The sequence below is a fragment of the Lolium perenne genome, chromosome 4, assembly GCF_019359855.2.
Source record: "Lolium perenne isolate Kyuss_39 chromosome 4, Kyuss_2.0, whole genome shotgun sequence".
In the NCBI taxonomy this organism is placed as follows: Eukaryota; Viridiplantae; Streptophyta; class Magnoliopsida; order Poales; family Poaceae; genus Lolium; species Lolium perenne.
Window position 1 is genome coordinate 212,993,725 of NC_067247.2, and position 15,955 is coordinate 213,009,679.

Consider the following 15,955-nt stretch of genomic DNA (forward strand, 5'->3'; position numbering starts at 1 on the left):
TTTTCTTACTTGTAATTTTCTTTTTCTTTTTCTATTTAAGCAATTCTTGTAATGTGTTGTATTATTCATTTATTTTCTTTATGAATATTGTAATGACACTGTAAATTGTGTGATGATCAATAAAGCTCAAGTTTCTCTCAATGAGCTTAATTTAATTGATGTATAACTCATGTGCTTGCTTAATGATAATTGTTTGTGAAATTATCTTGAATTTGAATTATGTGATGATTATTTAATGTTTGAATTTGAAATTCAAATTCAAATATGGTTTGAATTCATTCAAACTTCTTAACCTATAACTCAATCATGCAACTTAATATTTCAATGTAATATCACTTCTCTCTTCTCAAAACCCTAATCTAAATAAGTAGGAACAAGTTCATCGCACTCTCGAAACCCTAACCCTGTAAGGTGTCGAGAGAGAAACCTGTCCCCCTTCGATGCAGTTTTGTTTTAAAAGCGCGAAATTTCCTCGTAATTTACAATGCAATGCACATCCCTTTCTAAAATCTACCCCTCGATCGTCTCTAAACCTGGGACATTACAGGTGGCATGCCAACTTTTTTGGAATGAGAACAATGTGAGTGTCATTTAGGCGCGGAGGAAGAATACCTGTCAAGTAGAAATTTTGGACCACCGTTGTGACGTCATCCCCTATCCAATCCCAAGCCGAAAGAAAAATGCTACGTTGAAACCATCCGGACCCGGAGAGGCATTCTTCTTCATTGATTTGAGAATCTGCAAAATTTCTTGTTTGTCGGGCATGGAATAAGTATAGTCGTTAGTTCCTTGTGGCAAAGAAGAGTGCAAATAGGGCCTACCATTATCAGGAAAAGAAGAATGAAAAATATTTTGGAAGTAATTCACAAATTCCTGAGCAACATCATCAGGATCATGGAGAACATTTCCTTGAGCATCTTCAATGGAAACAATGCGATTTCTACGTCTACGTTTCAACACAGCATTATGGAAAAAGGAAGTGTTCCTATCTCCCTATGTAGCCCATTGCTTTTTGGCTCTTTGCCTGTAGAATTCAGTGAGCTTAGTCATGTTGTTCTCATACTGGGAGATTAATTCAGCTTCCTGAGCATGGTCTTGAACCTGAATTGGCTTCATCTGTATTTCTTGAATCTGCTCCTGTATGGAATCAAGTTGCTGGGCTAGTGGCTTTTTCTTCCTGCACCATTTTCTGAGTGAACCTGCAAGGTAAGTAGTCCTAACATGGAAAGGTTTATGACTGGAAGAATCCCATGATGTTTTAGCAATGGCATGGTAATCAGCCTCCATGGTCCACCAATTTTCGAATTTGAAATTTTGCCTAGGTTTGCTAAAATGAGATTCCGTGGAGAGCAAAATGGGAGCATGATCGCTGAACATAATCGGCAGATTGTAAACATTGGTATTTGGAAAAATGGCACACCATTCGGAATTAACCAAACACCTATCAAGCCGTTCAAAAATAGGAGTAGATGAGAAACGCTTGTTGCACCAGGTATAAGCCGGCCCACTGTAACCCAAATCAAAGAGGCCACAATTTTTTATATAGGAAGCGAAAGCATTCATACGATACTTATTAACCTTAGAGGAGGTGGCATCTGCATGAGACATGATGTCATTCATGTCGCCCATACATAGGACTGGATTACCCAGATTATCATACACAAAAGTTGAAATATGATCCCAAATCATTTTAGTGAGCCTATGGTGAGGGTCCCCATAAATACAAACCAGAGCAAACTTCACATTAGTGGCAATATGAACAACTAATGCTAGAATAATATGATGATCGGCGAACTTGACATCTACTTGAACTACATCAGTCCATAACAGCCAAAGCCCACCCGAAAGATCTTGGGAAGGAACCACAAAACTATCCGCAACATTAAAACGGTTGTTAAGCTGAGCAGGCCTATATTTAGAGGTTCTAGTTTCAGAAACAAAGATTACCTGTGCTCTGGTGGATGACATCAACCTGGCAAGGTAGTCCATCGTTTTGGAGCTGTCGAGGCTCCTGCCTGTGCCTTGACAGTTCCATCCAATCGCCTTCATGGCGCCCGTGGGGATCTGGGCATTTGATCTTCCGACATCCAAAGCACAAGGAGATTGTCTGGCTGGACAGCGGCTGATATCAGCTTTGCAACAACACAAGATCTGAAGAATCTGCTTGCCCAACACTGGATCTGAAGAATCAGGACTTGGGGAGCTGGAGATGGATTGGATTGGCTGATTGAATTGGGTTGGGGAAAAACAGTCGCCTGGTACGGAGAGATGGGTGGAGGATTTGTTTGAACAAATTCGATAGAAGGCTACCGGAGAGAAGGTTAACCGGAGAATCTATTAGAGGATTAAAGATCCAAGGAGAAGAATAGAAGATTGGGGGAGAAGAGGGAAGAAAGATTTATCACGGCATATCGCCAGTCGCCCAAAAGGAGCACTCGTCGAGAACTCAGTCCCTCTTATACAAGGAGATGTAGCATCGATAACCATAGTTCAATTGTAAAAAAATACACGGCGTACCGTATAAATGACTTCTAGAATCTAGACTATGTAACATTGGAGATTCACTTTTGATCATGCATATGTACCTGCCACCCAAAAAATACATTTTAAACATTGAAAAAATTATGAACAAAAACTTCGGCACGTACATCTCGATATTAAATATATACAAGTCAAGTTTTGCGAAAATATGACATTTTTGGCAAAGCACGGGCATTTGTACTAGTTTAATGAAATGGGTGATGTGCTCTTGTACACCATGGTGCAAAGATGGTCCTTGAATCCCACGCCGTATGGCGTATGGCGTATGGCGTATGGCGTATGGCGTATGGCTATGGGTCCGAGCAGTTCTTTTATGCCCCGTAACCAACATATATCGTGGTTTCCGAATTAACTGAGACTATACGTGAAAACAAAAACAAATCTCATCTAAGAAAAATCTACTCCGTGCTAGGATTTCCACCGCACAAAACGACATAGTAGTAGAATCCGAGCTTACGCAGCACCGTATGCTCCGGGCGAGAGCACGCGGCCTTCTCGTCGGCCGGCGACGAGACCTCATGGCTTCCCTCCTCTCCTCCTCCTCCTCCTCCTCCTCCTCCGCCTCTGGGCCCACGCCCAAACCCTCGCCACCCTCTACATCTCCATCTCTTCCCTCGGCCTCCGCCTGCGCCTCCGCACGGGCGTCGCGCTTCCGCCTCCTCCTCGCCCGCGCCGCCGCGCGCCGCGACCCCGAGCCGTCGCCGCCTCCGCCGGCCCCGGAGGATAAGAAGTCGTTCGCAGTGAGAACCGGAGAGCTGTTCTTGGGTATGACTGCGATGTTCGTCCGCGCGGGCAGGGGGACGGCGCCGGTGGAGGAGGTGGAGGACAGAGAGGGGGTGATATGGGAGCAGCGACCGGAGGACGTGGAGGCAGAGCGGCAGAGGCAGAGGCGGGAGCTGGCGACGGCGAGCCCCGGGTTCAGCTTCTCAGCCGCCGGGCTTCTCTTCCCTTACCACATCGGTGCCGCGCAGTACCTCCTCGAGAAAGGCTACATCACAGTATGCATCCTTATCCCCACCTCACCAGCATACATCATCATGTATTGCCAGATTGCTCGGCAGAATTGTGATTTCTGCCACTGTACCTAGTCTACACGAAATTGAGCGCCTTTATTGGTTACAGACTGCCTTGCTTGTTTCTTGATCTCATCCTGCTTTGTAGTACGAGGTGGTAGGCATGGTTGTTAGTATCGTGATACAGATTCTTGTATCTTACGAAACTAAGATCTTACCGAATTGAAACAATACATATCACACTGTGTATCCCAATCTGGTTGGTGCAATACCATGCCTTGAATCGATTGTATCCTGATACTTCTACGACAAGCGATACCACACATCAGTTAAAACTAATCAAAGAATTACTTAACATGCTGACATCATTGTACCTTATAAGCAGGTAATCACTTCAGTGGTTTCCTGTTGTAGACTAAACATATTATTTTCCACCTATCCATCCATCTTGTGGTGTTGGAATGCATGCTCCAAGTCTAGAATATGATATACCACTCCCTTACAAGAACAATATGACATGCCACTACGTTTTCCTAGAAAAATGTGCTACTAGGTAACTATTTTATTTAATACACAAGTCGATTATATTTTGGAAAAATAGATATCTCATTGTATCGTGATACTATGATATGGATCTGTTGATGGAAAAACGATACCACCTAGTATCTCGATACTAAAAACCTTGGTGGTAGGGCATGCCATATTTCTGGATGGCAAGTCATATATCTGTGTGATTCATCACTTATGTGTTTGTGTCTTTATTGTAGAAACCTTCTTATAATTTTTTCCACCTTTTCCGCACATGCATTAGGAAAGAACTCCGTTAGCTGGCTCATCAGCTGGTGCCATAATCTGTGCAGTGATTGCATCCGGGAACACAATGCAAGAGGCTCTGCAGGTGACCAAGATTCTAGCTGAGAACTGCCGGAGTAAAGGGACTGCATTTCGCCTTGAGGTATGTTTTCTGTTTATTATATTTTTTTGCAAAATGTATGTATAGTATACTGAATCTTGTGTGGTTAAGGTAAGGTAAGGAAGCAAATGATCCAGAAGAATGCTCATACTGAATTATTTCCTCCAAATTAGTGATTTGCACATTTTTCTTAACAAACTGAAACTCTTCCATTGTGCTGTTTTATGATTTTTATCTGCTAAATGCAACAATAGGAATTAGATATTAAAATATTAAAAATATTAAGATACTGTCAAATTAGATTCATAAGCATCAGCAGTGTAGGGTATGACCATGAGTTATCATGTATTTTGGTGACTTCTATGCAATGTGGCAGAAACGACATGCTTGGGGCATATCTATTGTGGTGCATCTGTTTGCTGCGTGCATTCCTTTAACCTTTAAGTATTTCCTTGGGCTGCTGATTTATAAAAAATAATTAATATAAAAATTGTACTCCCTCCGTCCTTAAAATATAAGGCGTCTAAGGATTAGTCAAAAGTCAACCTTTTCTAAGTTTCACCAAGTTTTATAGACAAAAACATGAACAATTATAACACTGAATCAATATCTATAGATTCACCATATAATATTTTTTAATGTGCCCATTCAATATTATAGATGTAGATATTTTTTCTAAATATTTAGTCAAAGTTAGCAAGATTTGACTTTTGACTGATCCTTGGGCGCCTTATATTTTGGGACGGAGGGAGTACTTAGCTATTAAATTTTTTCGCTCTTCAAATTATATTTGTCATCTATCATTGGGTGCCAAATGCCTACTCTTGAGTCCCTGAATGGGTTAATTATACCAACACTATGTGAGTGATGGTTTATTCATGACTAATTTTCCAACTCCGCTGGGGATGTGCTGTACTATTATAGGTCGTTGCATTTTATTGAATGCCAGTCAGTTGGTGTTTTACTATAATAATTCAAGATTAAATTCATGTTTTCCTCTTCAAGTAAAGTAGTGACACAAAATGGTGATGAGTAACCTCTAACCTGCTATCTTGTTATACGTCCTTAGAAAAATATGTTAATGTTCAAAAGATCTGACATCTGAGCACTAGTTCTTACCTGAATTAGCTGGTTGAATTTGACATGTTTCACCATGTAATCCTCTGTGTGTGCAGGCTGTACTCAAGAATGTTCTGGAAAAGTTTCTCCCAGATGATCTGCACATCAGGTGCAACGGAAGGATCCGTGGTAAAGCTTCATATTATACTAGTGTCGCATCTCCATACTTCCTATGTGCATTTTTTACCATTTGTAACTTTGTCATTTTAAGGAAACTGATATTCTTCTCGTACAGTTGCTATTACTCAGTTGTCCTGGAGGCCTACGGGCTTACTGGTTGACCAATTTGACTCCAAAGAAGATGTGATTAATGCAGTTATTACATCCTCTTTTATTCCTGGGTAAGACCCATGCTAACCTTTCCTAACACTGTACTTACGTATTTTGTTATATTTTTCTTAATAAAGGGATGCTTTGTTTGTTCTTGTTTCAGATATTTAGCTCCCAGGCCTGCAACTTTCTTCCGTAACAGGCTGTGCATTGATGGGGGGCTTACATTGTTTATGCCACCCACTTCTGCTTCCGAAACAGTATATCCACAACTACTTTTTTCTGTTCCTGCAACATTATTGTGATCACAAGCACTATTAGAGTGGCCTGCATGCTATAAATTTGGAATCTAGAGTTCTGCATGATATATAATTATCTAGAGGCTTTTTTTTTTGACAACTCAACGTTGGGAGGCAAAAGCCCCCACCTGAAGTCCTTTCTCACTTTTATTCATCGTGAAAACGGCTAGGCCACTTGACAGTCACCGCCCGAGCACGACGATTTCCCCTTCCACAGCATGCCTCGCCGTGGCCTGTGGTCAATTGTTGTCACCGGCATCGGGATAACACTCATGGCAAAGGTGGGCAGGGCAGACAGGATGGCGTCGGTAAGGGTTAAGCGAGATCCAAGGTTCAGGTGGGAGCTCTTCCAGCCCGGCGCTCGTTTCTCAACCTTCACAACAAGATGCTGGAGATTCTGAACGCGAAGCTTGCGCGCCATGAGTAGCAAGCCAAGGTAGGTTTGAGGGAAGGCCGCAGGTGAGCACCCAATCAAGGACGCAAGCATCGGCCATCAGGGACATGGATAGGCACGAAGGCGGACTTCTGGGAAGTTTATCTGTAAGCCGGTTGCACCCGAGAAAGAGTCGAGGAGCTCCTTGGCACGGATAATTTGGTCTTCATCCGCGCGCAGAGCAGGAGAGTGTCATCAGCGTACTGGATTACCGGACAAGATAGGTCACCAACGAGCGGGTAGAGCAGCCGGCAGGGACAGGTGTCCCCCCCAATGAGCTCCTGGAGGACGTCGGCCACGATGATGAACAGATATGGCGACAGGGCGTCGCCCTGGTGCAGTCCTGCTTGCAGTCGAACCACCGCCCCGGCACGCCGTTCAGGAGGATAGCGGTGCGGCCAGATTCCAAAATAGCGCGTATCCAGCTGCACCATAAATCGCCGAAACCTCGAGCCCTAAGAATGCGATCAAGGGCTCCCCAGTCCACAGAATCGAACGCCTTCCGGAAATCCAGCTTCAAGATCGTTGGCGCACGGCGTTTGTGGCAGCACTGGACCAGCTCCGCAGCATACGCGAAGTTATCAGTAATGTTCCTTCCGTGGATGAAGGCAGACTGATCAATGGACACCAGCGAGGGAATCAGTGGTTGGATCCTTCGAGTGAGCATCTTACAGAGAATTTTCACAGCTGTTCCTTGCAGCGAGATCGGCCTAAAACCATCAGCAGTAACCACGTCATCCCGTTTGGGCAGCAGAGCCATGTACGCCTGGTTGAGGGGCTGTAGGTTGGTGGCTCCAGAATGAAAGGTTGCAAGCAGATCACACATGTCCTGTCTGATAACTGGCCAGAAACGTTTGAAGAAACCAGGGCTGAAACCGTCTGCCCAGGGGAGGCGTCCGTCTGCATCCGCGCCAGAGCTGCGTGCGCTTCATCAATGGAGAAAGGCAGCTCCAGTGCCGCCAAGGCTGGCATGGGCGTGTACATGGACTCGACGTCAAAGTCGAAGGATGTCTGCACGCGCGAGCCCATGAGCGGGGGAGTAGTACCCGGTGAGGACGGGCTCTTTCTGCTGATGGTTCTAGACAGGCAGGCCCCGATCGTGGAGGATGTGAATGGTGTTTTTGTGGAGGCGAGCGGAGGCACATGCATGGAAAAACCGAGTGTTTTCGTCACCCAGCCGGCAGTATCGGATGGAGTATCGCTGACACCAGTAGAGGGACTTGGACTTTAGGTGACGCTAGAGTTGTTCTTTCACCAACGATCACAACAGCGTTCCGGCCGCCGACAGCCAAGGGCACTCCTCGAGCCGATCCAGGAGTTGGATGGCCGCACGACATGCAGCAATGACATCATTGGGTTTCTTCTGCACGCGCGCCCACTTTTTTGATTACCCACTTGAGCTTCTTGGCCAGACGTGCGGCAGGGTCGGCCAGTTGGTTGCAGCGGCAGCCCCAAACGTGGGCAACCAGGGAACAATACCCTGCACCGAGCGCCCAGCCTTTGTCGTATCGGAAGACCGACGGTGTAGGGATTTTCGACGTCGCCGACACGACGAGCGGGACATGATCAGAGGTTGCGCGCACCGTGGAGCCAAGGGTGGTGTTGCAAAGCATAGCAGACCACTCCAGGTTGATGAAGGCTCTGTCCAGCCGCACAAGGGTGGGCTGGTCGCGCATGTTGGACTAGGTAAATCTGCGGTCGAGGAGCGGGAGCTCCTGCAGCAGCAGCTCGTCGATGACGGAGTTGAAGGCTGAGGCGAGGCCAGCGTCGAAGGCCGCATTGCTGCGGTCGTCAGGCCATCGCACAATGTTGAAGTCGCCCGCGATCATCCAGGGACCGCGACACACGGTCACGAGGCCGCGCAGCTCGAGGAAGAAGTCGTCTCACGCGGTGTCGTCGCAGGGGCCGTAGACGTTGTTGACGAAGAACTGGAGATCATCGGCAGCGGACCGCTGCTCTGTGGTGAGACAGAACCAGCCAGCGTGACGCGAGACGAGGGTCCAGCGAAAGCTATCCCATGCGATCAGGATTCCGCCCGAGGCGCCGACGGCGTCCACGAGCTCGTGGGCAGAGCGAGCGCGGCAGGAAGGAGCGAAGTTTGAAACTAGAGGGCGCCGTCAGCTTAGTTTCTTGCAGGTACAACACCGAGGGAGACATATCTAAGACAGAGGGCTAAACTACGGTGCACTTATCGTCGTCCCCCAAGACAACACTGCCTACGCAAACACAGCACACACATAAGCGGGGTAGTCGTAGAGCACACGACATAGAGGCGAGTGGCGGTAATGATCCAGGCACCGGTGGAGCAAAAATGTCGGCGTGAACGCCGAGCGGGTGCAGGGCCGGTCCATACATTTTCAGGGCCCTGGGGCGAGATTAAAAAAGGACCCTCGTTGACCCAAAAAAAAGTTAGAATGCACCGTATTCCAAAATCACCCACTACATAGCACATACCTTTGAACTAAAAAACTTTATTTGTAACTGTCCAGAGGAATACATAATGATAGTAATAGCAAGAAAATAATATAGTTCTAGAAAAGATTGATCTTCTAAGTGGCAGGAAAATACCATCATTTCATATATTTATGTGCAAAACAAACAACCTTATCAAAACTGATTGCTACATAAATCTTTAGCGCTACTACGAGATATGATGAAATTACATCAGTTTGTATGCTCTTTAATTTCTTCGCCCAAAATTAACTTCTTCAAAGCTTCCTACATAAACTTCCTACAAAAACTACTAGTTTTACATTACAAAAAACGACAATTGAACTTCCAATTTGCAGAAAAACAGTCAGTTCAGAGAATAACAACACCTAGATATGGGCATATAACTCGATGTCGAATTCTTGATATAGGTTCCTTTGACCCGATGAACACGGAGATGAAGGTGAAGATCACTCCCTCGTCCCTGTCACGACGTCTCCCTTCTCTTCTCCTATTCTGCTCTCACTCTATCCGATCCAGTGAAGAATAGACCTAAGAAGGGTAGAATTGGAGATGTGGAGCCGGGCTATTTAACAACAAATCAAATGGGGAACGCGTTTAGGGGAGGGAGTCAGCGAGGGAGACGTACAATCTCTGATGCCTCCTACGTCTAGTGGATGGGGAACAACTAGAACATTGAGATGGAAAGAGAGATGGTTGGGGGAGCAAGATAGTGCTGTTGATGTCCATTAACAGCTGCAGCAACCACGGATTTGAAAAGGCACCAGGGGCAGCGGCGCAGCTCTTTGGGAATGGAGAATTTGGGAGATCGAGGAGACGATTTAACGATGGGAATACAGTCGGGCAGGCAGCAGTGTACCGATTGAGTGGATATTTTATTACGATCCATGTCTTCTTGTTACGCGGTGGGCTTTGGGCCAATTTTATTTTCCTAAACGACTAGCACAGAAATATACCTGCTCTACTATAATTGAATACTGCCTGAGATGGGCCCCCTTCCTCCTAGGGGCCCAGGGCAGTCGCCCCGTTGCCCCCCCTTATGGGCCGGCCCTGAGCGGGTGCCCGGAGCGGTTGAAGTAGCCAAGGAGGCTGCATCAGTCCACGTCCGCGATCACCGGGGAGGCCGCCGCCAGGCGGCTCAGCGCATCTTCGGGCAGGTTGCAACCACGGGCCAGGCTTCGAAGCATTGCAGCGGGCAGGAATGGCACAGGCATGTCGCTCATCCCCTTCGCCGGGGGAGCTCCTTCCAGCCTACGCGCTTTGGTCGTCATGTCCTGGTATCCGCCAACGGCTCCGTCCCTGATCCTTCTGCTGCGCCTTGGCCCCGTCTCGTCGTCAGCTTCGTCTTGGGGCGCCTGGAGAGGGCCGAAGCGGGTAGCCGCAGTGCGGCGGCCACGGCGGATGGGACCGCCGATGGGCATGCGAGGCGCTGGCGGCAAGACCATGGGGCAGCGCTCCTTCAGGTACGGGGGCAGATGCTTGGCGAGGACGAGCCCAGGAGAGTATGTGATCACTGCCTCGGCGAAGACGTTGGTGGAGAGCGCGGTTGGGCGCACCGCGATTTTTGTCGCCGTGGCGATGAGTCCCATCGAGCCAGGTTCACGTGCAGCAGGCCTTGCGGCCCAACGACCATCCCTTGCGGCCCATAGTTCCGCCGGATACGGAAGAAGCCCAGCTCACCAGCAGGGCCCACAACCAAGAGGTGGAAGAAACCTGGAGAGACCGCGACATGCAGCTGGGCTGGTTTGGTGATGCCTCCCGGCGTGATCATCGCGAACGGCGTGGTGCCGGTAGGGATGACTAGTGTATAGCAGTAGTTCCGACTAAGTTAGTTAACTTCACAATTGTAGATGTCTTCTTCTACTCCGCCTCCATCGCAGACGGAACCGGCGTGATCATCGCGAATGGCGTGGTGCCGGGCGCGTCTGCGAGGTCACAAGGGAGCTCGTCGTCGTTGGCAGCGGGGGCGGCGTCGGATCCGCGAGCAGGCACTAGGGCCGCGAAGGATCCCGGCGCACGCGTCGACGAGCCGACCTGGAGAGGGACCCCGGCTCGAAGGGAGTGCCTCTGCTTGGTCCCGCGCCAGCTGACCTGCCACCACTTGCAGGTCCAGCCCCATTGCCGTCGGGGCTGCCTCCAGGGCCTCCTCCGCCGCCGGCGCCGAGGCCCCAGGCGCCACCACTGTACTGCGGCGAGTGAGGCGGGTCGTCGTCGGAAGTTTTGCCAATGTCCCAGCATCGAACGCGGAACACATCGACAAAGGTGATCACACCGTCGTGCCTCTTCACGTGGAGCTCGTCGGGAATGGCGTGGTAGTCATCGTACTTCCCCATGATGACCACCGCAGTAAACTCGGCGCCGGTGAGGCAGAATTCTTCGATTTGCGATGGGTTGGAGGACCCACTGACGGTGCACTGAATGTGCCTCCTGTTCCAGTTCTCGACGGGGTAGCCCACCAACGACAGCGAGACGAACCCTCGGTGCTCAAAACACGAGCGATTCTCCGCGTGTTCGTGGTGCTCAAACCAGACCGTATGCTCCTGGAAGGGGAACGGTCCCTCCAGGGTCGTACGGAGGCGGCTCTGAGGAGTGCGGAAGGCAATCAGGTGGGCACCATATGCGGAGGTGGCCATGCGCGCTTCATGCCCGCGGTGGACGTAGGTGAGGAGGGCGCCACACACCAGCGCGCCATTGTTCGGGCTCTCTGGGTCGACGAAGGCGAAACCATAGTGCGCAAAGTCCTCCATGTCAACCGGCGGCATGTACACATCCATGAAGTCAGGGTGGGCTGGCAGCGCGAGGTCCTCCACGTTGGGCGGCTCGGAAGGATCGCCCGTGGAGTCATCTAGAGGCTTTTTGATTATGCTGTGAGGAATTTCCTTCCTTGCTCCCAAGGATGAAGGCATCTCTGCTACCGTTTGATAATTTGCCATTCAAAATGATTCTGCAACATGTGTCTTCCATGCCAATGGTTCTTTGCATATTCATTCTGAAGTACACTTGTTTATGCTCTGTTTGTACTGAACATACCCATATACTTCACTGAAATAGTATCTATATTTTGTGCTTAACCAAGCGCTTCTCCTTCGACATATGACAGAGCAAGGCATAAGTTGGCCTGATATTCTTCCTGACTTGCGAGCCGGGGCTTTTGTCCATTACTCTTAGCGCAATGCAATGTCCAATGGCGCAACCAGTATAATGTAGCACTCCGCCCACATAGTCTAGTTTCATTGCACATGATCTGTACCAAGTGCCGTGCTGACTGTTTGTTTTAAGATGCTCATTATTGACCGGTATATCTATTGCTGTAGGTTCGCATCTGTGCTTTCCCAGCTAGCAGACTAGGACTGCAAGGCATTGGTATTAGTCCAGACTGCAATCCAGAGAACAGAGCTACTCCGCGACAGGTAGCAGAAATTCACATTAGTGCAAGTTTTTGCAACTGCCCATGGGGTTTGGTCTAAAACTAACCATTATAATGCTCTTGAACGAATTCCAGCTGTTCAACTGGGCTCTGGAACCTGCTGAAGATGAAGTTCTGGACAAATTGTACGAGCTTGGGTACCAGGATGCAGCGGTGTGGGCTGAGCAGAATCCTGCTGAGTCAGTTATGAAGAATGAACTACCGCTCGCTACAGATTGAGAAGGTCGGAGAATACTGTGGTCCTTTTTTTTTCCGGGGACATCTTTGCCTTTGTTTGCTCCCAAATTGCCCAGTATTTGGTTCCGCTCAGAGATTAAGAGCCGATTCCTGTAAATTTGTACTATAATATAGTTGCACGAGTGGTAACCTTACGCAGAATGTGGTGAAGTTTTCAGCCCATTTTCCATTGAATCCCTGCGTCGCACGATTTGTTCTCATGAGATCATCCACTCCAAAGTGTCATATGGTACCAAATAGCCGGCTCAAAGTGAAACTAGATCATGTAATAAATGCAAGCCAACAAAATTATTATATGGCGAAAACACTTCTGAAGACAAATCAGAAGACAGACAAGAGTCGTTGTTGTATTGTCGTATGGAGCACAAAGGGCTCTGGAGCCTAAGTACAGTCTATGCAGAATAGAGAGAGTGGCGCATTACAGGGAGGTGGAAGCAGTCCTACCGACAGAATAGGAGGTAGAGGTTACAACTGAAACACACATTATTCAACACCCCCGCAGTCGAAACGGGGCTGGAGAGGATGTTGAGACTGGAGCGGAAGTCTTCGAACACAGCTGTCGGGAGCCCCTTTGTAAAGATGTCTGCATACTCTGAACCTGTAGGTACATGGAGCACGCGTGCCTCACCAAGGGCAACCCTGTCCCGCACAAAATGTAGGTCAATCTCGACGTGTTTGGTTCTCTGGTGCTGCACCGGGTTGCTGGACAAGTAAGTGGCGGATATGTTATCATAGTACACAACCGTCGACGAAGGAGGTGGTTGTTGAAGCTCGATCAGAAGCTGACAGAGCCACACCGTTTCTGCAACACAGTTGGCGACGACGCGATACTCGGCTTCGGCACTGGAACGTGACACAGTATGCTGCTGTTTGGAGGACCATGACACAAGATTGGAGCCCAAGAACACGCCAAAGCCAGAAGTGGACTTTCTGGTGTCGGGGCACCCCGCCCAATCGGCGTCAGAGTAGCCAACAAGCTCACAGGATGAATGTACATGCAACTGAAGGCCAAGATGAGCTGAACCTTTGACATACTGCAATATCCTTTTAACCAGCTGCAAATGGGATTCTCGGGGATCATGCATGAAGAGACAAATCTGCTGAACCGCATAGGAGAGATCCGGGCGTGTCAAGGTGAGGTATTGGAGCGCGCCAGCAATGCTCCTATAATGAGAAGGGTCTGCAACTTTACGGCCATCTTGCGCAGAGAGTTTGGAGTTGGTGTCCACAGGTGTTGCAATGGGATGGCAGTTGATCATGTTGGCTCATTCAAGCAATTCCAAGGCATACTGATGCTGTGACAGGAAAAGCCCATGAGATGTGCGATGTACAGTAACACCCAAGAAATGGTGGATATCCCCAAGGTCGCTCATGGCAAACTCCTGATGCAGTGAGGTGATGAGTGAGCGAAGGAGGGTGGTGGTGCTGGCAGTAAGGATGATGTCATCGACATATAGAAGGAGGTAAGCAGTGGAGGTGGGTGTGCACAATATGAAGAGGGAGGTGTCACATTTGGAGGGAACAAATCCAAGTGTGTGAAGAAATGTGGTGAACCGGAGAAACCAGGTGCGGGGGGCCTGTTTGAGACCATAGAGGGACTTCTTGAGGCGACAAACATGAGTGGGGTGTGTGGAATCCGCAAAGCCTGAAGGTTGATTGCAGTACACTGTCTCAGCCAATTCTCCATGAAGAAATGCATTTTTTACGTCAAGTTGATGTATGGGCCAGGACTTGGACGTTGCAATGCTGAGAACCACCCATATAGTAGCCGGTTTCACCACAGGGCTGAAAGTTTCACCATAATCCACGCCAGCTTGCTTAGTAAAACCACGGGCCACCCATATTGCTTTATAACGAGCGAGAGATCCATCAGGGTTCAGCTTGTGGTGAAAGATCCATTTCCCGGTCACCACATTGACACCTGCAAGACAAGGCACTAAACACCACGTGTCATTCCGAATAAGAGCATTATATTCTTCTAACATAGCATTGTGCCAATTGGTGTCTTTGAGAGTTGCACGGTAGGAGGAGGGGAGTGGAGAAATGGTATGTGAGGTGGAGAGACCAAAATGTTGCTTGGGCATGAAAAATCCTGATTTTCCTCTAGTTAACATGTTGTGTGTATTATTGGGTGCATCTACCGGAATCGAGTAGGGCGGGAGAGCGTGGCGTGCTGGCGTGGTGGGATTGGGTGGGCGTGTGCATGCAGGCGGGTCCGGGGGCAGAGAGAATGTCCTGGCCCGGCAGACGAGGGAGATCTAGCGGGGCAGGGGGAATAATCGGGCGCGGCAGGCGAGGGAGATCTGGCGGGGCAGGGGGAATAATCGGGCGCGGCAGGCGAGGTAGATCCCGCGGGACCGCGCGGAGTGGGCGGGCAGGTGGAGCCAGACGCCTCAGCCGAGGGGGGTGCGGTCAGGGACCGTTCCGCGTGCGGGCAAGCCGGTAGTGGTGGGGTCAGGGAGCGAGGTGGCGAGATGGGAGTGGGTGGAGCTGGCGTCGGTGGGGCGGGGGACCGGTCCAATGATTGGGGACAGGATCCGAGGGGGATATGGGTGGTAGGTGCTGGATCGGATGCGGCTGTGGCTGGTGCAAGGTCAGATGTGGCAGGGGACGAACCGGAGTGGTAGGGGAACGAATTTTCATCAAAAACGACATGGCGTGAAAGGATGACTTTGCGAGTGGACAAGTCGAAAGAGCGGTACCCTTTGTGCTCACGAGGGAGACCAAGGACACATTTGGTGGTGCGTGGTGAGAGTTTATGACCGGCGGTGGAGGATATGTTGGGATGGCAAAGGCATCCGAACGTTCGTAGATGCACTAGTAGGAAAAGCCTTATAGGTAAGATCTTATTTTTGTGGCGCACTAGCTAAATATGCGCCACAGAAAGTATTTTTGTGGCGCACCAGGCACGGTGCGCCACAAAAATAGCTTATTTTTGTGGCGCACAAAGAATCCATGCGCCACAGAAACTAGGTGGGGCCCACACCCTGCCACCCCCAATCATTGGTTTCGCTATTTCTATGGCGCACTGCAGTAGGTGCGCCACAGAAATAAGGTATTCTGTGGCGCACTTGCTCGGTGCGCCACATAAATAATGTATTATGTGGCGCACGTGGTCATGTGCGCCACAGAATTAAGACATTTCTGTGGCGCACATGAGTTCCATGCGCCACATAAGTTTTTTTTGGCTCCCCACGCAACTCCACCCCCCTGATCGCATTTTTTACCTCTGTAAAAAATAAAAGAAATAGA

The 15,955-nt window shown here is 49.0% G+C and overlaps 1 protein-coding gene across 1 annotated transcript; it reads left to right on the top strand.

Moving 5' to 3' along the window:
- The first annotated feature begins 2,947 nt into the window (after positions 1-2,947).
- Positions 2,948-12,877, top strand: LOC127295050 (uncharacterized). The gene is made up of 7 exons (XM_051324964.2): positions 2,948-3,539; positions 4,366-4,509; positions 5,643-5,715; positions 5,822-5,927; positions 6,020-6,116; positions 12,354-12,449; positions 12,542-12,877. The coding sequence occupies exons 1-7, from the start codon at positions 3,009-3,011 to the stop codon at positions 12,683-12,685; spliced, it is 1,191 nt and encodes a 396-aa protein (XP_051180924.1). The 5' UTR covers positions 2,948-3,008; the 3' UTR covers positions 12,686-12,877.
- The last annotated feature ends 3,078 nt before the right edge of the window (positions 12,878-15,955 follow it).